Genomic DNA, 25152 nt, shown 5'->3' on the forward strand with positions numbered 1-25152 from the left:
TCAACTTCCATATTTTGTTTAAAGGCTTTTTAACCCTAAACCGATATTCAAACGTCTGCTTATATATTCTCTTACTGCGAGCGAAAGATTTCTTGTGACTTCCTCACTTTATGGCATTTTTATGTTGTGTGTGTGTGTGTGTGTGTGTGTGTGTGCAGAGCTGCTACGTTTCTGGTAGCAGCTCTGCACCACTGCACCTGCTCTTTATGCTGCAAGCATGAGAGAGGAGATGCATGTGAAAAAGCTAGACAGGAAGAAGCCTCATACCTTATTGAGAGCGACAAAAGGTTTCAGCTTGAGTTGATTGACGTGAGTTTGGTCAAAGATAGGACATCAGCGACAAATGATGACAGAAACTGGCTGATCTGTACCTGAAAAAAAATCCACTTTGTTGGTAAGTTGCAGTCAAAACTTAAAACGATGAATTGTATTGGGTCTTAAAAAAGGGAAGCACTCTGCCTCATACTCCTTAGCACAAAGCTGTTGCCTTTTATATAAACTCTTAACCTCTTCATTGACTTGGTAAAAATAATAATGTCTTAACAACTGTTCCAAAATACTATATTGGTAGTTATTAACAATGTTTCTGTTTTATTAGTATTTATATATTCTTTTACATACTGGTGCAGCAGTGAACCAGTTTGTGAGGGTGAGAGACAGTGCACACTTTTTTCTCTTATATGTTGGCACACTGTCAGTAAGCCAGGAAGGCCCCCTCCCCTGTGTTAATACTGTCTATTGTGAGCGTGTGCAGGGGGGATGTAGTGAGCATTTATTCTGCTATGGAACTATTTAGGGAAACTTTGGAACGGAAAGTGTGTAAAGGAAAGAATAATACTGAAAGAAAACAGAAAACAGAGGTACAAGGCATTAGTCAACAATAAAACACACGTCAGACCTGCTTGCTGCTTTATTGTTGGAATTCAATACTTGTTTATCAGAGCCATTCCTCTCCACAAAGTGTTTCTGTGTACTCACTGACAAGCTGTTATGGGTAGAATATAAAGCTGTCGATTAAGATAATAGTGTGGGTGAATGATGGGAAAGATGAGGTTGAAAAAGGCTTTCTTTTTTTCTACAGGTGGCCAGTGGACCAGACCAAAAGGGAAGCAGCACGCACTGAAGAGTGCAGACAAATGGATGCCATGTTAGATGGGCTGATAGAGACAGAGCCTCTCCTACACAGAGGACCGAGAGTCGGGCTCCAGTGATGATCCTCTCATCCTTACTCCGCAGGAAGGAGCAACCCGCAACTGGAGTACCACCAAAACATACATCTGCACACCTGGACGGACCCCTGCAACGAGACACAGCTGCATATTCTTCTCAGTCTTCTTCATTTACACTCTTTAAGAACTCATCGACTTGTGATAAAGTGTGGCACCTTACAGAGGCATCTTTGAGAGCCCAAGTACTGAGAAAGTTCATCTTTCAACCATCTTAAGTGGTGTGAATGAGGAATTTTTTGCTTTCTCTCACAGGGGTTTTTCATCTTTGTGCACATTGTTCCCATTTCACACAAGCACCGTAGAGTTCAGAACAGAAATTTAACTGGGAGAACAGAAAGTTCTGGATCAGAGTGGAGAAGAGATCGTTGAACTCGCTTTCTCAGGCACCATGCAGTCAGATGACCTCTTCATCCGCAAGTTTCGCCGTCAGAACATGCGGCCGCCTATTGCCACCGTCAATTTTGACTCCAAACGGGAAGCAAGTGTAGTGGAGTGGCCGCCCAGGAGGGAGGGTGATGATGGAGACAGCCTCACTCCGAGCCGTGTGGGGCTGAACTTGAGATCGGTGGGCCGGGGCCACATCATGCAGAGAAGTAACAGCGATGTAACCTTAGGAGACTTGGACTCCTCCGGGAAGGCAGGGGGCAAAGCAGCTCGGGCGGTTGGTGAGAAGGTGGGTGCAGGGGCTCAGGCGGACTCAGGTGTGCTGCTACACAGGGAATATGGCAGCTTGTCCTCACTGGAGAGACAGATTCAAGCCCAGGAACTGAGCACAGACGACCAGGGGCCCCTGAGTCCAAATGCACTCCGCTTCAAAGACCCTTTCCTGCTTTTAGGACTCCAGGGCAACCCACCAGAGCCTGATGGATTCTTTCGGGGACTGTCTCTTTCCACAGGGGACTCCCCAAAACCTGCCAAGCCGCCGAAGCCTGAAGGTCTAAGTAAGAAGACCAAACCTGTGCCCCCTCAGATTCCTCAACCAGGTCCGTATGACAACATTGGGGGCGGAGCCTGGGTGAGGAACTTTGCCCACTACGATGTTCAGAGCATCCTGTTTGACCTCACCGAGGCAGCCACAAACAGAGACAGCATTGGACGGAAAAAGAATATCACCTCAGGGGCTTCAGCTGCCTCCCAGCTACGCCCCCTCTCCCAAGCCACCCCGTCCTCACCTGCACAGGGTGGGGGAGGCAATGGGGGGAATGCAGATGACCCTGAGCAGTCGCTGCTGCTGGACGAAGGTGATGGCAATGACAATGAGCTCCTGCTCAGCTGCCCCCACTTCCGCAATGAGACAGGGGAGAAGAGCAGGTGGGTCTGGATCGATCCCAGGAGAGGCGAGGACTCTGGTCGAGCCTCCGTACCCCCAATGATGCAGTGTCGGTCCTGGAGGAGCCCAGAGAGAGTCATGTCCAACAGCAGGGCAAGAGCAACTACTTTATAGAGCATGCAGATCTGGGAGCCCATTACTATCGCAAATATTTCTACATGAAAGGTAGGTGTAGTGCAAGTCAACATTAATTTTTGCTGATTCTGTTTATGCCTACTTAATGAAGAAAATAATATCATTGGGATAAAAATCAATTACTGTCCATCTTAACAAAAAGTGGAAGTACACTGTGGTGCTGTCAATCATGGATTAGCAACCACTTTTCAACTCTGAACAAGTCTTTATCAGAGTACAAAGATTCATTTTTCAATCATTTAGGGACTGTGCAAAACTTATTAGGGTGGATGGGGAAGTCAGAAAATGGGTAGGGTTATGTACTTTTGTGTCTCAAGAATCTATAAAAAGGTTTTAAGAAACAAGCTAAAGGGAGTACTCTTAATAACCAAAATAGGTTTTCTATAATTGTACTTTTTCCTGAGGGGAGGGTAGTCTGACTTTTTTGGGAAGGCTCTTTTACTTTCAATCCGGATTTATATTTTATTTCAGCCTTCCCTTGTGAAAGTTTATTGTATATGGAAACATCACAGCTTTTGTGTGTGCCCAAGGTTATAAAGGTGCTCTTTGGCCATATGCGGAGGACAACAGTCCTGTCTCTGTACTAGAGCTTAATTTTTCTCATCAAAATCAGCAGCTTGTTCTCGGTCCACTCATTTGGTGGCTGTAATAACCATTTATTTAGCAATTTTTTAATTTATTGGCTGTATTTAGAAATGAAATATAAGATTCAGCCGATCTCCCCAACCAATTTTCATGCAGTCCCTTATGAGCATCCTATTTCAACCCCAACACTGTCACAGTTTTTTGACCCGGTGCAGCACTTCCATAATTGTTCTTCACAGTTGTATTTATGTGACTGTGTTGTCATCACAGAACACCAGAATTTCTTCGGCATGGATGATCGCCTCGGTCCAGTGGCCATCAGTTTCCGTCGAGAGGAGAAAGAAGGATCGAGCGGAGCTCAGTACAATTACAGAATCATCTTTCGTACCACAGAGGTAAACCGGCACTTTTCTGTCCTCCAAGCTCTCCTCAGGTTCAGTGTGTGTAAAATTGATTCGACTGGATGTGATGAATGTGAATCGTCTCCTCAGATGAAGACACTGCGAGGTTCCATCTTTGAGGAGTCAGTGCCTTCTGCTGCTCGTCACACAACCCCTAGAGGCTTGTCTCCCAAAAGGCTGCTGGAGTTCATCATGCCTGAGCTGAACCTGCACTGCCTTCGCTTGGCCTCAAACTCCCCCAAGGTCCGGGACACCCTGCTGAAGCTGGACGAACAGGGGGTGAGTAAGGCTACGTCTGCTGACACTAAAGACTGCTGCATGTGTCAGACAGAAAGCTTTTCAGGACACTGGATAGTGACAAATAGCAGCAAAAAGCTCTTTTTCAAAGGTCAGACTGGAGTGTCCAGAACATAAACATTTTTTGTTGACAAACTGACAGGTATGTTTAGATGTGAAAGTGCAGTTATTATATCTGTGTGTGTGTATATATATATATATATATATATATATATATATATATATATATATATATATATGTATGTATATTCTTCCCTCGACTACTTCTGCCACCATGTTGACTGTTCATTCACCATGTAGTTGTCGGTTCTACTTTTTGACGTCAAACAGGTTGTGGGTAGGTGCAATAAGCTGTCGCTTTAGCTAATTGCCATTTTCTGTTGTCTGTTTTTTGTTTTTCTTTTCTTATATACTGGGTAGTTTGTATAATTATTTACAGACTCTAATTATTTTAATTTCACTTTCAATTTAATGATTCATCTGTCCACTATTTTTTCAATTAATAATTTAAGATGTTCAACATAATGACAGTTGTGTTGTCCTCCAGTTGCTTATTTTGTGTGACAAACACTCAAAAAGAATAAAAGACTAAGATTAAACTAATAAAATAAAGAAAAGCAAGCAAATCTTCAACTTTGAGAAACTGCGGCCAGAACTATGATAGAATATTTTCTTTTGATCGCATAATCATTAAACCCTATTACATGAATTGAAACTTTATTTTTATGACTCTTTACATTTCATTATGTTATTATTAATAAGGTTTATAGTGTAATGTATGCTGTGTAGGTGTATAACATTTTACAACAGAAATTTTTCAAACAAGCTTTTTGAGCTTTGAAGTAAGATGTCAAATGATCAAAAACCCTATTAGATGAAAACTCTTGGCAGTTTGAGTGAAAAGATGGTATAAATATGCATATTTAACAGTGTGGCAAGGATAATTATAAACTCTGTGCTTCTCTGTCTTCTAATGTAGCTGAATTTCCAGCGAAAGGTTGGGGTGATGTACTGCCGGGCAGGGCAGAGCTCAGAGGAAGACATGTACAACAACGAGAGCTCGGGGCCGGCGTTTGAGGAGTTTCTGGATCTGCTTGGGGAGCGGGTGCGCCTGAAGGGCTGGGAGAAATACCGAGCTCAGCTAGACAACAAGAGTGAGCTGAAAACACACACCACACCCGGATCTATTGGCTGGATCTCACCTTGTCGCAGGACCATTATCCAAAGGGCATCAGTGCACCACTGAAAGCCTAAGATAACTCCTATCTAGCCACATGTAATCTGAGTAATTCCTGCAAAATAGCATAGTCACTGCTGATTATCTCGGAGCTGTTTTCCCTTCAATGAGCAGCAGAGAACAGCAAATGGGACAGATTTCACCCTGACTGTGACAGTTTGAGTTTAGTCTTTCATTCAGAGACGTTGACTGATTTTGCTAAATCTCTTTGTGTGATGTGTGTATGTGTGTGCTTCTGTGTGTCTTGTGCTTGTGTAGCGGACTCAACTGGGACACATTCCCTCTACACACGCTACCAGGACTATGAGATTATGTTTCATGTGTCCACTATGCTGCCCTACACAGCCAACAACACACAACAGGTAAAACAAACCCATATATACAGTATGTTTCAGCAGAGATATGACATGTACATTTCCTTTTCCTGCCCTTTGTGTTGCAGAAGCATTCTTTCAAATACCAAGTTCATCTCTTGGAGTTCACAGAATTTTCTCAAATGTTTCACCTCTAGTCTTAAAGAAATTGCATCAGTCTTGCTACAACCTTCATTACCCATCTCTGTTCAGACTGTCGGCCTTTGGTAAATGCTTTAGAAAAAGCCTCTGTACTCTGCAACAAGCATGACATAAAAATCCTGCCTCCCAGTGTTCACTTCCCCCATGAAAGTATTCCCTGTCGCCTCTCAGGCAGCCTTCCTGTTCAGCTGACTGTCTATTCTTTATGTGCAGTCTACGGTTTAAGTATGTTTACTGTCACACATAAAGGCACTGGACATGACATACTAATATAGATTAAAGGTTTAAATAAAATAAAACATGGTAGTGGCAAAGCCCTGAGATACCTCTTTAAACTGTCGGATTGCTTGGGATTTGGTAGTTTTAGTTAAATAATGTAGTGTATTTATACACACATATTAAATGTTTTTTTAATCTAGTTTCAGTTCTAGTTTTTTAGTTTTGAAAGAAGTGGGGGTTTTTTCAAGTCATAAAAAAACAGTTTCCTAACGCTCAATGAAGGAACTTGAAGTTGCAAGACTATAATCTCTCAAGTACGGTATTGAGTTGTATGGCCATGCAAGGTTATTTTAAAGAATACTTACAGTTGCTTATTTTATTTTACTTAGCTTGACTCCAGTGCTACTCTTTTCCCAATTTAGCCTTTATATATATATATTAAATTGACGGCTTTGATTTTTTATCATTTTGTTTATCTGGATATGGTAAGTGGACTGTACTTGTATAGTGCCTTCCTAGTCTTCGGACACACTACATATCACATTCACCCACTGATGGTAGATGCTAACTGCTCATCAGTCCAAAGAAACTAACTAATCATTAAAACACTCACGCACCGGGAGCAGTGTCTTGCCCAAGGACGCTTTGACATGTGGGCTGAGGGAACGAACCGCTGACCTTCCAATTGATGGACGGCCCGCTCTACCACTAAGCCACAGCCGCCACAATACCAATTAGTTGTTGCCTTGGCAACAACTAATCCCCCTGGGGAGTATTCAAAGAAAATACATATAATCAGCAAATGTTTACACTACATACAGTAAATAATGTTGTTTCAACATCACCATTGCATCCAACAATAAGATTACATCAAAACCATGCACATACAAAACATCAAAATTGAACCATTTAAATGGGTTGATAAGTAAAACTAAATAATAATGATCTAAGTTAAGTTGAACATCCCTACTTCAAGAAAACCTATTTTACGTATTAATTAATAAAGCATGTCAAACTGTTCAAGTGAGATATGACTCATTCTCCTCTTAGTTTACCGCAATGCCTCTGGCCTGCTTGTTTAATAAATTCTTTGTGTCTCTGTTTTGTGTTGTCAGTTGCTGAGGAAGCGACACATCGGTAACGACATTGTGACGATCGTGTTCCAGGAGCCAGGCGCACTGCCCTTCACTCCAAAGTCCATCCGCTCCCATTTCCAACACGTCTTCATCATCGTTCAGGTTCATGAGCCCTGCACTGACAACACCTATTACAGGTCTGACTTAATCCTGTCTGTTACATTCTGTTCAAAAAACCATCATTGATACTCAGGGATTTAATAATAAATAAATACAGATTTTCACCCCCCCCCTTACCCTCCTATTACAGGCTGAAATCTCTTGAGACAATAAATTCATGGCCAGCCAGTGGATCCTATGCGTCAAAGGAAGTTGTGAACAAAAATAAGTTATGAAAAGATCTGGGCTTTAAGGAAAATACACAAAAAGCGTTCACAGACAATTTTACTCACCATATCATTCATGATACATGTGTATCTTACATCATAGTACTTGTGGGGCAGCTCAGAAGAAAACAAAAATCACCTCGGCAGCAGACTCAGCATAAATGTTTGTTATTCTGGAGAGTACTACACTCAAGCACTGCAAACAAGACATAGATCGAATGTCTCTGCTGTACCCTCTCTCTTACTCTGTCATTCCTCTTTTTCTCTCTCCCTCTCAGGGTGGCTGTGACACGCTCTAAAGACATGCCATTATTTGGCCCACTGTTTCCTAAGGGCGCTCGATTCCCTCGCTCGCTTGCCTTCAGAGACTTCCTCCTGGCAAAGGCAGTGAATGCTGAAAATGCTGCAGAGAAGTCAGAGAAGTTCCGCTCCATGGCCACCCGCACACGGCAGGAATACCTGAAGGATCTGGCTGAAAACTATGTGACCACCACACCCATCGACTCCTCCACCAAGTTCCCCCTGCTCTCTCTGGGAAGCAAGCGCAAAGACAAGCTGAAGGGCACCAAAGGGGCTGAGCTGCACAGTGCCGGGGCTCTGGTGTGGGCCGTGATGGTCAACAGCGGAGATGAAGGGGAGGCAGGAGAGCACAGGCTCCCCTGTCTGCTCGGGGTGTCAGCTGAGTCGGTGGTGCTCATTGAGAGGTGCACACGCAGGGTGGTGTTTAACTGCTCCTGTCGAGATGTCATCGGCTGGAAGGCAGTAACAGAGACTAAGGAGGGGGGGCCCTGCCTGGATATCTTCTATGAGCGCGGGGAGTCAGTGTCAATCAGTGTGATGGAGAGCCAGACAGAGGATATACGAGAGGTGGTGCAGAGGCTAGAGGTGGGTGATTGTATCCGGATTTGAAATTTTGCAGTGGGTGGTTTATGTCTTTCTGATTCATTCATCTTTTTCTTCTCATCTGCAGCTGGTTACCCGGGGCTGTGAAGCTTTTGAGGTCACCCCCCTGCGTGATGGAGTCGGGCAGCCCGGCTTCCTGATGAACGAGGAGGGCTTTGTGACGGAGCTGCAGCGGTTCTGTTACGCTGAGAGCGGAGGCCTGCAGCTGTGGGCTCGTGTGGTGCGGCTGTGCGGACACTCGCTGGTTCACCTGACCACCGAGGAGAGGACCAAGCTGCTCCGCACTGCGCACAAGATCCACATCACTGTCATCCCACCGGACGAAAACGGCAAGCCTCGCAGGTGGGTGAGGCTGCAAATAATTGGAGGAGGAGAAGGAGGAGGAGGAGGAGGCGAGGGAGAGAGCACTAACGAGAGCATGTTTGGGTCAACAGACATAGGGTGAGGCTGGAGAAGGGGCTCAAGGGTATAAAGCATGCTCCAGAAAGTAAAGAGTAGTCCCAGTGAGGGGGTGAGAGGAGAGGTTGACAGAAAATAAGGAGGAGGGGTCTAATGGGACAAGTCTGTTCAGAAAAACAATAGAGGTGCTACAGCTCACAGCTCTCTCTGCTGTGGATGACTGCCTGCAGTCAGTGTCACACCAGCTGGCTAACAACCAATCAATCCCTCTAATGATCTTTAATCACTCTGGCACAGGCTGTCCCACTGTTACCAGCACACCTACCATTCAGCTGAAGTCAGAGAGGGGGCAGAGACAGCTGTGGACAGAATTGTTAAAATAAATGAAAAACAATATTAAACTGGACACCTCTGCAGCTCTTAACTTTAGAGTAACATTTCAAAGCAAGCAGCAGAAGCATCCTCAGAGAACACCCTTGGTTTGTTTATATTTCAGTAATGAAATGCTTGTTCTGTGACAACAAAGCACAAATTGTCATAAACATGTCATAATTCCTCACAGGAAGTGGAGGCTCTGTGATTTCAAAGGAATATAATAGAAACTTAGACAAATATAGCCCCTTATTTTTCCATCTCATCTTTGTTTTTGGCTTCTTGATTAATTTATGACTCAACAGTGCAATGAGAAGTTGCACGGAAAAAGAAAGGCGTGATGGTGAAGTATGTTGTTTTATGTTTTATGCTCTGCAGAAGTTTCTCTGAGCTGTACCAGAAAGCCATCAAGGATGCAGAGTGTAAGCCCGGTGAGGATCAGTCCGGAGAGGCCTGGGTGCTGGACGAGAGGGAAGAAGCAGAGGAGGAAGAGGAGGAGGAGGAGGAAAAGGAGGAGGAGGAGGAGGAGGAGGAAGAGGAGGAGGTGAGGGAGGACAAGCTGAAGGCGGGTGGGGTCATTGAAGCGGACATAATGGAGGTGCAGGTGGAGGCCGAAGAGGGCGAAGGGCAGTCGTGTGATAAAGGGCAAAGTGAGAGAAGTCATGGCTCGCTCCTCACACCGCCCAGCTTGCCTTTGTTACGGGCCACTTCTCTGCAGGACCAACCAGCCAATCAGAGCCAGGAAGGCAGCGCCTCGCAGCTCACACGCAGCTGCTCTTTGGAGAGACAGCCGTCCTACAGGGATACGTGTGATGGGTGAGTGTTAATAAAACTCATGTCTCTAACCTGACATATGAGTGTTATGGAGGCGTTATAGAGAAATAGATAATACAAAATAACAAGACATGCTGCTTTGCAAGATGTTGTAATCTTTTGAGTTACAGCTGCAAACTGGGAGACCATCAGGTAAAAGGGCTCTTAAATCATCCAACACGGCTGAAAATATCCTCAAACTGAAGCTGACTCATCACAATTTAATCTCAGAGTCAGTGCGTCACTTTTCCTGCAAAGGACAAGGCACGGAGAAAGGACACCAAGCAGTGTGTCACTCTGCGTCACTGAAGTGTGTTAAGTCAGTGCAAAAGTTTTAAATTATGTTTCACATTAGAAAACTCACTTAGATGTTCCTTTTTCCAATTTTAATGCTTTTTTTTTTAACTCCGGCACGTAACTGTTTGGATGGCTGTGCAGTATTTCTTCAACTGTTCAGTAAAAAGTTAAAATGACAAGTTAAGTTTTTCCTTTTTCAGACCATAATAGTTGTCTTGCAAGTCACGTAAATGAAAACAAGAATGCACATTTGTTTCCATTAAACAATCACTTATATTATGGTCTGCACTGTGCACTATTTCCACATCCTCTTGAGTATCAAGGTCCTTGTCTGATAGTCACAAGCATGTTTGCCAAGTATTAACACATATGTAAAAGCAGCTGTATGTATGCATCTGCCTGACAAATTATTATAAACACACTGGCTGGTTTCATCCCGAGAACTCCAAAAAGCCACATCAGCTTGAAGAGGAAATTGTGCTTAAAGGAAAAGGATAATATTAAAGTCTGCTGCTCACCAAAATTTATTTGACTGCTTATTGTCACGAACAGCAGAACTGAATAATTTGAAACTGCATCAGATATGATATTTTTGATAGATGATTTTGTGAGTGCAGGATAGCAAACATCAATCCTGGAGATTACTTCTCTAAGTGCTCCAGTTTCTGTTTTGACCTCTGGATTGGATAAAAAAAATGTCACAAAGCATCAACAGCAGATTTGCTTTGTGTTTCCCCCCTCCCACATCTCCCTCTCCCTGCACGGCGGACAGGCACGTGTACGACAACGTGGGGCTGAAGGGGGAACGCCACATCTATGAGAACGTCGGCGAGCTGAGAGACGCCACACCTGATCTGATCCTGGCTGTCAAACCCAAGGTTCCCCTGGAGGACGAACAGGTGACAGACTGAGATGAAAGGACATGTGAGTGGTTTCTCCTCAGCACTCCATCCCCTCTCTAACAGTGTTGTTTCCCCTCTATCTCTATGTCTGTGTCTTCAGTTCATGGGGGCTGATTTTGGTGATGACAAAGCTTCGGCCAGTGACTCGTCTTCCCGGCTGTCATGTGTCGACCGAGCTGAAAGAAATTCACGAGCCCTAAGTCTTCATAACTCCATTACCAAGAGTAAGTACTTCCCTATTCCTACTGATTTTTTTATTTTATTTTACAATGAAATCTATATAATTATAATATATTTATGATTATATATTTAATAAAATGACCAGTAGCAGCATGTAAAAAAATAAATAAATGTGTGAAAATTAATTAGGAGACAAAGAGCACACAGAGATATTCTGACCCTGATCAAGGACTCAAAACAAAGCTCCCTTCTCAGACACAACAGCTGACACGACTGCTCAAATGATGCCAAAATGCAACAATTACACATGTTTGCAAATCATCTCTGCCTGATTTAATTCTTTTTTCCAGATTTTTTCTACCTTAAACCGCTCTCTTCATTATCCTCCCTCTGCTCCCCGCTGCATCCCCTTTGTCCCTCCTCTTTCATCCACGCTGCCCCCTATTTCGCTAATCTAATATCACCCCTGCTCTGCTGCCACCCCCTGCCAGGGCTGGGATAAAAAGGGGACAGATGGGTAGTGGGAGGGGTGGAGTTTTAGGCAGCCCCAAATCGAGGAGCCCCTCTTACACCATCTGCTCTGCCTCCGCTGAGACTATGAGACTCATCATTTAACTGCCGTAAGAGCACACTTGCTCATCCTCTCATCAGATTCTTCTGATTTTTGTGGGGGCGGCCTCTGAAGACTGATTGTTTTGTGTTACGTTCTTTTACAGGAAGTCTGCAGGTCATTAAAATGCATCACTACTTCTTAAACTAACAGATGAGATTCAAGGCCTTAATAGACCCTAAAAAGGAACAATTGTAGCATCTTGAATGTGATTTTATTAACGTTTTATATTACATTTGCATTCAATAATTCAAATGACATTTAGCTCATTGTCTTACATTAACTATATTTTCATCTACTGTATTTTAGTTGTATGCTACCTTGAATTTCATCTTAACTGGTGTCAAAAAGACTACAAAGTCAGAAACATAATTCAGTGAAACCTTCACGCATACTACAAACAGTACATCATAACACTTCCTTCTGCCCCTGAATCTGACCAGCATTAACACAGCAGCATCCCCCAGTGGTGGCTCTTTGTTACTGTAGAACGGCTGCTCAAAAGTCTGCTGTCCCACTGTTCTGCTGTATTGTCCCGGCTACATTACATGAGCTACACTGAGATATGTCTCATAAGAAAGTGCCATAAATCTCAACCTCTTTCTCTCAGTTCTCTCAGAGACGACAGATTCGACTGAGGAGGAGTGGCAGTCCATCGCTGACCTGGCCACAGCCTGCCGCAGCATCCTGGAGGCGTTGTCACGAGAGGGTGAGGAACTATTCAAATATGCACACCTCACTTACTGTAAAAAAAAAAAAAAAAAAGAAAGTAAAATAATAAAACAAGATGCCTTAGTGGTTTGCACAATCAACCCGACAATACCCATGTGCACAAAGTGAGGTCCACACTGGCCTGCACAGAGCCCTGACCTCAACCCCATCCAACAACTCCTTTGGGATGAATTGGAACACTGCAGGCTGTTATAGTAGCATATTGGTTTTGGAGGGAGATGTTCAGCAATCACATACGGGTGTAATGTTCAGGGGTCCACATACTTTTGGCCATATAATGTATATTGAGAAAAAAAAAAAAGAAAAGTTCGGGAACTGTATAAATGACACCATGTCCTATAATGAGAGAAAGTATACATCTCCCATCTTTGTCTCCCTCATCTCTACTTTTGATTATTGTATGTGTGGCTATTTTAAATTGTAAAAATGTGGATAATGTTCCTTATCACAGACCGTAAAGCCGGAGACCCCTCCCAAGCAGGAGACCAGACAGACAGCAAGCTGAAAGACTCAAAGGAGAGGTGGGTTACTATACAGTATATACAGGGTGAAGCAGACAGTTCAATATCTCTGTAGTTAGTCTCTTGGTTTTCTTTTTCATTGCACACATCCCTTTTCTCAACTCTACTCCTTTATTCTCTAAATTATTTAGACTTTATTGGCTACATCCAACTGTTTCTGCTTCTCTCCCTCATAAAGAGAGCCCTCTTGCTGACTCAGTGATGCACTTATGTGCATGCTAACACAGATGCACACACGCACACACACACACACACACACAGCGTGTCTGACTCACTGTCATTGTCATCTTTCTGTAAAACTCCCACTCCAATCCATTTAACTTTTTCTTTTATGCTTTTTCGAGCTCCTTGGTCGCCTTATTTTTCTCCTCCATGCTGTGTGTGAACACACAAAGTCCACAGAACTGTTTGCCAAAAGCAAAACAAATGAGTCAATAAGAAAATAAGCAAACACCAACGTAAAGCTTTTCTTCAGTCCAAGTCTCTAGTATTTACAGGCACAGTTTATGCCCACCTACGTACTGTAGAGGTCAGCATTGATGACTATTTCACCATCACTTTTGGCTCCAGCTAGCATGTAAAATGCTTAAAAAAGACACTAGTACAGTATGATCCATATACTAGTTCATCACCTCTTGTGAGTATGTGGTTGTGAAACTTGCAAAACGCATTAATGATCACAACATGGGGAAAATAAATATTTATTTTGTTCAAAGTTTCAATCAAAATTCCTTTTTTTTCATGTTTCGGTACATACCAGTTGAATAAAAGAAAAATTCAGATTACATTTAGTGACTACAATAACAGGCAAACTACCAATCTCTTTCAAGAAAATTCTGTCCTCAAATACACGTAACACTTTTGGATGACTTGCCCAAATTAGTTTTAAACCAACCAAAAAGGTAAAATATACGGCCTTATTATTATTATCATCAAACTTAAAATACACTACTAGGCCCGAATCATTTGACGATAATGCCATGTTCTTTCCTTTAATAGCATTTTCATGCTTTTCACATCAACAGGAGACCGCTTGTGCTTCCCTCTTTAAGGCGTAGTCATTATCTATAACTGCAGTCAGATGACTATACTCACTCAGAATGGGTCTGCTTGTCAGCCGTAGCAATTACTGTAAATTGATCTCTGAGTATTAGAGGTTTCATCAAAGGCAGCAGGGATGATGTCTTGAGCTCTGAGGCTGCCACAGTGACAGACGGCTCCACGACCACAGCAAGCAAATTGAAAAGTTCACTCTGTATGAGATGAAGGGAGGTGTTATAGCAGGAGAAGAGAACTTTTTCTTACAAAAGCTTACTAAACTATTTTGATACTTTGGTTTCCATTTATGCATTTTCCGATTACAAACTTTCAAATTCTGTAATTGCTTTTGACAAAGTGTCACTGCTTTTCTTTGCTGCAGTGACTCTCCAGGCCACCTAGAAGAGAAAGTATCGCAGCTGGAGGCCATGCTGAGGAAGCTCCAGGATGACCTGCAAAAGGTGCTTTGACTTTCATGATCGTTTTTCTCTGTAATAATATTTTCAATGAGCTCCACGTGAAAGTCGGCAGGCAGGGAAAAGGTATTTAAACTGTTCAGCTTCTCTTGCTGGAGCGTGATGATTTGTATTTTCTGATGCAGCCTTTTGTTCACTTGTACAAATCCTCCCATTCAACCATTTCAAGTCACTGTAAATGCATTAAATACGAAAACACTCAAAAATCATTTATTTATTCATAGTTTTGTTGTAAATTTGTACAGTAACATTTTCAGATTTTCTGAATATTTAATAGGAGTCAGTATTTTCAAGCCCTGTCTTCCGCACATTTCTACTAAACATAATTCTGTGTTGCTATGTCTCTTTTTCATGTAGATGTCAAAGAATACTGTATGTGATGAATTCAAAGGCTGATGAATTCTCGACCTCAGCCACTTGACAAAAAACAATTCTCAACACAAAGTCCACTTGTGTTTCCGAAGCTTTCAATCACATCTCATGGCCTTCCTCAGCGCCTGGATTAGTCAGGACAAGACAAGACAAGTGGACCTTGTGTTGAGAATTTTTTGTCAGTAGTGTATGTGTCTCTGTGTACAAAATATTATATAAAAATATTATTTCTCCCAATTATATGGAACATTTCTTATTTATTTTAAAGTCCTTGATTAGGACTACAACTGTACTGTTTTCATTATTGATTCATCTCATGAATATTTTTCTAATCAACCAACAATTTAGTCTATGTCTTTAGTCTTTGAATGATAAAATACCCATTTAGTGCTGAAACAATTAGTTGATCAACAGAAAATTCATCAGCATCAATTTTGATAACTGATTAATTGTCTATGTCATTTATGAAGCAAAAATGAAACGTTCTCTGGTTCCAGCTTCTAAAATGTGAGGATTTGCTGCTTTTCTCTGTTTTATATGACGTTAAATTGAATATCTTTAGCGTAAAGCACTGAGTCTACTATCATTTTCTGTCAAAGAAGTGATCAGTTCAGTGACTAATTATTTCTTTTTCCCCACTGCAGTGAGATGTGCTTCTCTACACTGTTTGTGTTGTTTTATTTCAAGCTCTGTGTTTATGTGTGCCCACTAGTTTCCTTAAAGCCACCGCTGTACCTGTCGCTCCCCTCCCGTTCCTGCCACAGCGATCTGAGCGACGGCTTTTGTTTTGTTGTGTGCCGATGTCTTTCAGGAGAAAGAGGACAAGGCGGTGCTGCAGGCCGAGGTGCAGAGCCTCAGGCAGAACAACCAACGGCTGCAGGAGGAGTCGCAGAGCACAGTGGCTCGCCTCATCAAAGTCACCGAGCTGCTGTGCAACGTCAACAAGCCCTGTTAGCTCCACCACTGCACGCACAAACACACAAATCAGCAGAAAGATACAAATCGTACAACATGCTTGTGCGTTCAGTATTCTTATTTTGTTCATGCATATTTGCAAAACCAGACACATGCACACATATTCTCTTCAATCTGTGTATTACCACAGTCTCAATCCTGAATCCTGGACCTGTCTGTTGGTGGGGAAGTATGCAAATCTGATGAAAAAGAAAAAAATGACATTTTCAACATCCCATGACCTTCATAGACTGACCAATGTGCAGCTCTCAGGCTGCTGTGTTGGTATACTATGCCAGAGTGCTTCTCCTGGTGTATATGATACAGTATGTGCGTGGATATGTGCCGTATGTGTGCGTGCGTGTGTGTGCATCTGTATGTGTTCATCTCTTACTGTACCTTGCTTCAAATACTTGACAAGCTGGGCTGAATAGCACTTGCATAAAAAAGGGGCAATTAAGACTGAGAGACACTGTATAGCATGTTTGGTAGTGTCTTATTTGAAATGACCAAAAGTGTATATATATATCACCAATAATATATGTGAACAGTAGTATTGCTATCCTCTCTGCCAGACTGTGTAGTTGCAATGTGTGAGTGTGGTCCTGCCTGGCGCTGATAGTGTGGAAGGCCTAGAAACAAAACACAAGAAAAAAAAGGGAACATGACAATGACAAGCCTGCAGGCAGCCTTCTACTTCAAAAGACGTAATGATGCTAACTGACTCCCTCAGAGCAAGGTCTGTTACGTAAGGACATCATTCTCTGCCCTCTTCACTTCTCAGTAGTACTGTATTTAAGAAATTCTGGAGTTAATTTTAAAAAAGAAACATAAATGAAAAGGATGTAAACTGGAAATGTAAAAAAAAGAAAAAAAGAAGAACAACTGAGCATGCTTGTTCCTCCTGGAAGTATGTATGAAAACAATATTGAAGTGATACTGAAAAGGGTCATACCTCTCCTGAAGACACAGACAATGGCAGGAAACAACTGCTTCAGTTTCCTTCCATGATTGCCTGTAGCTGTTTTCTTCTAACCTCACTATTGTAGCAGCCATACTGTAGAAGATCTCCTGCTGGCCTGAACCACAAAATGCCAAAAGGCAGCTTTTCTTTCAGCTGGCAAAATAGCTTTAGGTGTCTGAATAAAACACCTTGAACTAATAGTGAAATACAGAATATTGTATTTAAATATGTTTTGTGTTTAGCGGATGTCTACAGTGACTATTTTGGGTAATTGTTTAGTATGGCTTTTGAGTGGTAGCGGTAAGGACAGAAATCTTACCATTCCACCCTGATGTGTGTTTGTGTGTTTCTGTGTCGTTCTTGCACTTTTTAAATTTTTTATTTGTAAAATTAGCCCTGGACAGAGCACATACTGTACTTTATTTAGCCTGCCCAGGTTATGTCTTGCTCAACATAAGAAGGTGGATAAGATCACATCCCCCTGACACCACCTTACCTCACCTTTTTGTGTCCACTGCTGATGGCGCCAATAACAAACAAGTTCAGAGGAGTCGGACTGCTTCTCCTCAGTGCCAACAAAAAAGCCCAGGCAGCTCTCCTGAATCCCACCGAAATCAGACAGAACTCACTCGACCACAAACTAAACTCCAACTACAAACTCTAAACTCCGACAAAAAGGGATGCCAAACGTTCGCCAGTCACTCGGACTCTGTTTCTTGTACAAACTTCCTCTTGTAATTTTATTTTAGAGTCACTGTGAATACCTGGTACCAGCATATTAAGATACAGTATATACAGATTAAATTATGAATTTAAACTTTATCAGTATGTGAAGATACTGTATGTACAGCTGAACTGTTCCATGTTACTTAGTGCATTGGGTTGTGTATGCCCTCCTTTTGCAGGATGATTATGCAGACAAGTGTTAATTGTGGCCATGCAGGCTCCTGTTTCATCTCCTGTACATGCTGAAGCCTCATGACTGAACAGGGAAAACATTGGTGTGAGAAGACCTGTTTTACTGTGTCTTGTATAGTTATTTAGATTGTAGGAGGTTGGTCAAGCATGAGAATGTGCCAAGCAACTTCCAAGCTCCCCTCTGTATGTGTGTATGTATAAAAATGTAACTTATTAATCATGCAAATGTGGATTTTCTTGTAGCTATTTAAACTGGAGGGAAGTCTTGAGGAAAGAAATGTGAAATAGGGCAGAAAGGAAATGTGGGCTTGGTTATAAATTTTAGTTTCTTTTGTAGAAAACCAACAACCATGATATGACATGACAATACTATCTGCAAATCTTGCGTAATGTGACTATGGTTCTTATTATCATTCTAGTATTGAGCTATTTCAGCCATAGCTCTTACGTATTTAATAAGGTCTTAAAACACCATTAGGTACGCCTTAATGAGTGAAACTCTTCTTTAAGAATGGACGGTCAAACTGGTCTTACTGGTGTTATGTGAAGGCTTATTTCTCTGACTTTGTGCCTACCTGAAAATGTAATGTATGTTAACCCAGCGTAGTGACCTCATTTCTTTGTCTTTGGTTGCACTTACTGAGGTTTTTTAGTGGCAGATGAAAGATTTTCTAAGAGACCGTCGCAACATCTGGTCTTTCATCCGCTGTGCGAGGAAAAGTCATTGAGTAACACATGATCTGACAGAAAAGATAATAATAATAGATGTGTGTTGTTGGTCTGAAGAATCACTGAAGCTCAATGAGTACCACCGATTGTTCAAAGAAGCAAACCGACAAATATATGATGATTTTTAAAGGAGAATTAAAAGGAAAAGGGTGCTTAAAATGACTGATGATGCATTGAAATCAAGTTTAAGTTGAAATGAATGTGTTGAATGTCGTATGCTTCACCTAAGGGATGATTATTTTGGTATTTAAAAATAAATTGTCTCAGAAAATCCAACGGAGTATTTGAAAAAAGAAAAACTGATTGTGGCTGAATGACCTAAAATGGACGGGGGTGTCAGCAATATTTTGGGCACATGCTACATCTACTTGATCTAATCTGGAAATGCAACAATCTAAACCTGATCACAAGCAAAGTTTATACAGATGTTTTGTCCACACAGTGACAAATAGCCCAGATAATATTGCGATATTTGTGTAACTGACTAAGATATGATGGAATGATTGTGGGAGGTGTTTGTCATTCTGTTTTGGTTTGTGGAAGATAAACAACAAAAAGCAAATAGCTGGAATCTGAGTGAAAGTTCAGAATTTTTCACAGGTCACAGTGACAAGACTAAAAATGTTTTGGTTGAATTGGTGTTAAGAGGAAAAACAGCTCCATTATCTTACAAGCACAGCAGCAGAGCCATTGCACAACAAAAGATGTAAACATCACTTAAGTAAGATTTTTTTTTAGCTATCAATTGCTCACTCTACAGCTCTATTTACTTTTCTTTCAGCAAAAATCAATTATAAGAAAAATGTAAGAGAGTTTTTAGTATTATTTTATGTCTTTATTGATTTGCATGATTGAAATCACGAGCAGGGACAGAAAGAGTCTAGCAATTGCACTCTATTGTAAATTTATAGTGTTCATGGGATGTAAATTCATGAAAGAATCATATCCCCCTAATAGAGTCTAGACACGTGGTGGTGAAGATCAACCGATGACTTTGGTGACTACAGAGAGTTAGATCTTCGTTGGAAGAGCTGGATGGATTCGTTCAGGAGCAGAACTTATGAGGATCTCACGTCCTGGACTGGACTCTGATGAACACAGGAGGTAGAGGTGAAACAGAGCTGAAACAACAGCTGAAAGCAGCCCAGGAAGAAACTTTTTTTAAGGTCTGACAGCAACAACATGATTTGTCTCAGGCAGAGCAGAGGTCATGGCCAAATCAGATTGGCTGCAAAGAATACAATGTAAAAGTCAGTTGACCAAGTGTACGGAAGCCCTGAGAGGCAAGTGAGGAAAAAATGTTTTTGTCAGGATCATTTTGTGTTTGTTGTTGTAATACTCATTTTGGCCACAAGAGGCTGAAGTGCACCCAGGTTCTAAATAGAACTAAAGCATTCATGTTTTTTTCCAGGTGAAGCGCTGATTAAAATTAAAAACATTTCTAGCCAAAAGAAAGACATGACAGTAATGTTACATAACTTGCTAACACACAATATATGTACCTTGTGTTTAGAGTGCATGGAGAAATAAAAACTCACCTTGAAGAAAACCTGAATGCCTTTAGCCCCATTTAGAAAATCCAGTAGTGGTGCACTTCAGCCTCTTGTGGATAAAATGAGCAAACTTTTTTTCACTTGTTTTCACAGATGAAATTAAATAAATGTAACCTGGAATAATGATCCTTTTTTTTCACCTGGCAAAACTTTTTTTCCCACCTGGTTCACAGAAAAAAAAGGGAAAGATTATCCTGGCAAAATCTATTTTCACCTGTTCTTATAAATATTCATAAACATAGGAGAGAAAACAATTTAGATCAGACTTAGAAAATGGATCACCAGAATTTTATTTTCTCACTTGCCTCTCCGGGCTTCCGTAAACGTGGGATGAATGCACACCAAATATGTATAAACACAAACTGACACACAATGTCCTATGTAGGAAGCAGAGCTGCGTTTACACTGCAAATTACATCTCAAACAAGAATCCAGCATTAGCATCAGACAAGACATAATGTAGAGAAAAGCAAATAGCTGACATAATATGAATGAATAAATAATACAAGTTATGGTATTTGTTAGTCTATTACAGCTAACTGCATTTATTCCATATCAGTGGTCCTCTACACCCAGAGTACTGCTGGGTTTCTGTCATACCAGCTGGTTATTTGCAGTGTTGTTCCAGGTGTAAATCAATCCCATAGCTGAAATGAAACCCAGCAGCTCTGAGAAGCAGGATTAAAAAAATACTCATCTCTTCACAATCAAACTGCTTCATGTTCTAAATCTGATTTTTGTGGTCATTGCATGACAAGCGAAGAACATTTGAATCAGTTTTTAATTAAAAATGTATTTGCAGCTTAACACTGCTCATAAGCCGATAATATCTGTCTGAATGATCTGGCTTTGCTTTTGAATTTGACAAGACTTTAAGAGAGAACATCACTGATTTGAACAAGAGATCACTTTGACTGTTGAGAATCTGGTTGTCAAAAGCTTTGATTTAATCTCGACTTTGTGACTTTAATGCAATTTTATTGTCATCAAGGCTAAAACACTATCAGCATTTTAGGTGTTAAGGCTTCTAGCTGGACTGAAAATACGCATGTTGACGATGAATGGGTTTTGCAGTATTTTAGAAATGGTAGCTCTGTGACCATCACACTTGACCAACTTTTAACGGATCCAAGAAACAGACAGTTTAACTTCCTGTTTGTCACTTAGATCAGCTGAGCAAGCATGGTGCGGCGACAAGCTTTGTCCCTGACCCTTCAAAATTCCACCAGAATCGCATTAGTTGTTAAGACAAAGCATTGTTTGTCCAGATATTTGTATCCTACAGGGAACTGAAACATGCTGACAGTCAACTATATAACCTCTTCAGTTTAATCTTGTTCATGTTTTGAAATTGTTAGACCATAATCACACAATCATAATGATTATTACGCTTCCTTACACCATATGCCATGCTATAACTCTTAACTTTATCCGTCTTCACAGAAAACACAAAATGCGACAAAAAACAAGACTACTAATGCTTCGCGGGTATAATGTTTACCATTTTTACCATCTTAGTTTAGCATGTTACCATGCTAATATTTGCTAATTAGCACTAAACATAAAGTGCAGCTGAGGCTGATGGGAATGTAATTAGTTTTGCAGGTCTTTGGTCATAAATCAAAGTCTTTGACAAACTGAAATTTTGACCTGATGAAAACCTAGATGAAAAGTTAAGGGACCAAAGTTAGTACAATTTATCCTCAAGGGAACATGAATGTCTGTTCCAAATTTTATGTCAGTCCAATGGATAGTTGTTGAGATATTTCACTCAAGTCAAATGTCAACCTCATGGTGGTGCTAGAATAATAGTGAGAAGATCACCAAGAGTCACAAGTCACTGAATTCATCTTCTGGGAACCATGAAGTCTTTATCACATTCAGTGAAAATCCATCAAATAGTTGATGAGATGTTTGGACCAAAGTGACGGGCCGACTGACAGACCAACATTGCTATCCCTAGAGCCACGCTGCTAGCATGGCTTAAAAGAAGTCAATTACTCTTATCTCCATCTTCAACAACTTTTGTATCATAATCATCATTTCATCACATTGCCAGCATTCCAAAACTCACATGCTTGGATCTCACTTCACTCATGTTTGCTACACACTGTCACGTCAGTGCAAAACCAAAGACATGCTCAATAAAATACAACATCTTTGATTGAGATTCAGTACCAACATAAAAAGAAAACCAGCCTGTATCACATAAACACATGTACAGATTTAGAGTGAACTAATAAAATTTTAAAACAGTCTGAAATCCTGACTGGACAGACATTCCCATCTCCCTGAATTGATAAAGCATGAGGTAAGACAAATATACTTTCCAAAGCTTGTTCCATGATCATAATACAGCACGACAACATCATACAAACATTGCCCAGGACTCTGTCGTCTGGAAGGCTTTTCTAAACACCAGCCGCAGAAAAACCCTTTATCTTCCGTGCCCTGACACCAGGAGGAGAGCTGATGACAACAATGTGCCGGCCTATGTCTTTATTTGGGGTTGAAGCGCAGGACAAAATCTTCACTAGGGGCTATGTGTCACACACAGCTCAAGGGCTCAACGCCAGTTTGACTCATCCGTGTTCTGTAAATACAGAGGCCATGTGCTGGTGTGTGCGTGTTTAGACTCCTGGTTCGCAGGGTTGTATATTGTATTTTAAATGGCCAGGCCACTGTTGCTCCATACACAACAAGTAGATGATGCCTAATGTGAGTCTGCCTGCAACATCACTGCTGTGTCCTGCCATAAATGAGACTTAACATCACTTATATGATTCAGATTTCATGGGATTGACCAATATTACGCATCTCCAGATATAAACAACGGATAAATATTTTATCCAAGAGGTAATGTCTAGAAATACACCCAATAGTTTATTTATCTAGACTAACATGGAATTCAATTTCCATTTTGGGGAAAATACTAAAAGTTTGTTATTAGGACATAACGGACATAACTTTTAATAAACTATTGCAAAAAATTCAAAAACCGAAGTTGAACAATTTAAAAGACAAACTTACTCAAGTTCTGTCCTTGACAATTGTTGTACACATGTTTAACATGTTTCTGTGAAAAAAACAAGTTTTGTAAAGCATGCAACCTGTTAAGAAGTGATGCACCTCATATAACAAGCCATGCAAGTCAATGGAAAACTAATCATGATCGTGTCACAAGTCCAGCCCTCGTGTCATAAACTTCAGTTAAACATTATAGAATGAAAAACACCAGGACACTGCAGGCTTACTGATGTTGTATGAGGCGACTTTCACTTTTTTATTTCATTTTACTGAAGTGAAAACTGGTCTTTTTTAAGGTCTTAATTTTAAATAGAAGACATTAACCAGACTACTTCTACTGTACGAGACATGGACTTTTACACAAAAGGGTTTGTGTACTTTCTTGTACTTTCTGGGAAACTGGCAGAGTGGAATATTAGCAGACAGCACTGCAGCAGTGTTTCTTAATCTTCACGCTGTTTCTGGAAGGTCTCCATTTGACAAGTAGTCTTTGTTTCCCAAAACAGACAGCGAGGGAGTCCTCTCACTTTTAACATTTTTATAGATTGATAATTCAGGAGCTGGGAATGAGAAAATAAGAGAGAAAAAGGAAAAACACAAAGAGAAATTTACATAGAGTATTATTGGCAAAACATATTTTCCTTTAAGATACAAGACAAGTCCCTATTGGCCAGCCTATTAGCCACAGCCTGGGCACTAAGGGTAGTGACTAGCTTATTGAGCTAAGCTAGCAGCTAACTTACAGGCTAACAAAATATTCTGTATTTTTAACCCATTACAATATCACAGATCGTTAAACAAAATCAATCTACGTGCACCAGTTCAAACATATCATTCTTGCTATTACTAAGACGGAAGTTTTGTCCAAACATACCTGTGCACTGATTTTCTGTCTTCTCTGCTCCCGCTCTGTCTCCTGTTTACTAACAGTGGATGTTGCCAAACTGTCACTCTGTTTGAGGCTGGCCAATAGGGACGTGTCTTACATCTTTCAGCATAGGTCCCGCCCACGAGAGTCAGCTCAACAGCAAGCAAAACTTTTGGTTTCAAAAGCAAAACTTTTGGATTTGAATTAATACATTTTTAATCACAAATAAATTTTACTTGCAGTAAAATAAATTGATTGCAGTGTCGATAGTTTTGCTCTCAAACCTCTCAAGAAGAGTAGGTAAGCTTCAAAAGCTCCACCTGCTGGGTGTAGACGGCAGGGGGTGGACACAAGAAGACACCTGCACAGAATGCAATTTAATACAACAATTATCACCTATAAAGCCCACAAACAAAGTATTATAGGAGCACCCAAATTTCTCATAGATTTGAATCAATACCTCTCAGTCAGTCTCATTGAAAACATTATTGATTATACCTGATGGCACTGCATCATACTGTATTATATAACTTTTACGGCTATCACTTTATCCCCTTCTCCCATCCTCACCATCTTATAACAGGACACTTTTGAGTGTCCTGGCCAGTTGTATCACTATCTGGTACTGGTGTGGAAACATAGTGAATCAGACCCTGCAGTGAGTTTTATTTGATCTTTATTGCACGTTTTCATGCAACTATGTACACTTTATGTTTTATGTCTTTATGCTTTTATGTTTTGTCTGCCATTTTGTTTCTTTATACCCCGCTCCTGAAGAAACAATATTTAAATATTTCATGTCAACTGTATTTTATTTCTATAGTTGGAATGACAAAATAAACTTGAACTTGTTTTATCATCTTCACCCCAATGAAGACCTTGTGAGGTTGCAAATGGTTGCTATTCTAAACTATTAGCTTAAACTAAACTAACTTAGCTAAACTAACTTAGCTTTGTAAAATCTTAAGTTTGGGCTTCTTCTTTAACAGAAAGTCTGCATTACAAACTCGGGGTGTGGAGTTTGAAAGATATAGGCATTTACCAAACATCAAGGGTCTAATGAAAAGACTCCATCGAGTTGCATTATGGAAAGTGTAGGATTGAATGTTTTTGG

General features: G+C 40.9%; 1 protein-coding gene across 1 annotated transcript; it reads left to right on the top strand.

Moving 5' to 3' along the window:
* The first annotated feature begins 239 nt into the window (after window positions 1-239).
* zmp:0000001168 (signal-induced proliferation-associated protein 1) lies at window positions 240-18866 on the top strand. Its single transcript, XM_044222920.1, is given in 17 exon segments — window positions 240-394; window positions 1082-2521; window positions 2524-2724; window positions 3550-3674; window positions 3771-3959; window positions 4957-5131; window positions 5473-5576; window positions 7064-7221; window positions 7689-8295; window positions 8381-8655; window positions 9463-9900; window positions 10967-11093; window positions 11197-11320; window positions 12497-12595; window positions 13070-13139; window positions 14560-14638; window positions 15837-18866. Coding segments are annotated over 16 exon segments (3819 nt in total). The 5' UTR covers window positions 240-394; window positions 1082-1617; the 3' UTR covers window positions 15981-18866.
* Window positions 18867-25152: the final 6286 nt, after the last annotated feature.

Source organism: Siniperca chuatsi, linkage group LG14 (genome assembly GCF_020085105.1).
Source record: "Siniperca chuatsi isolate FFG_IHB_CAS linkage group LG14, ASM2008510v1, whole genome shotgun sequence".
Lineage (NCBI taxonomy): Eukaryota > Metazoa > Chordata > Actinopteri > Centrarchiformes > Sinipercidae > Siniperca > Siniperca chuatsi.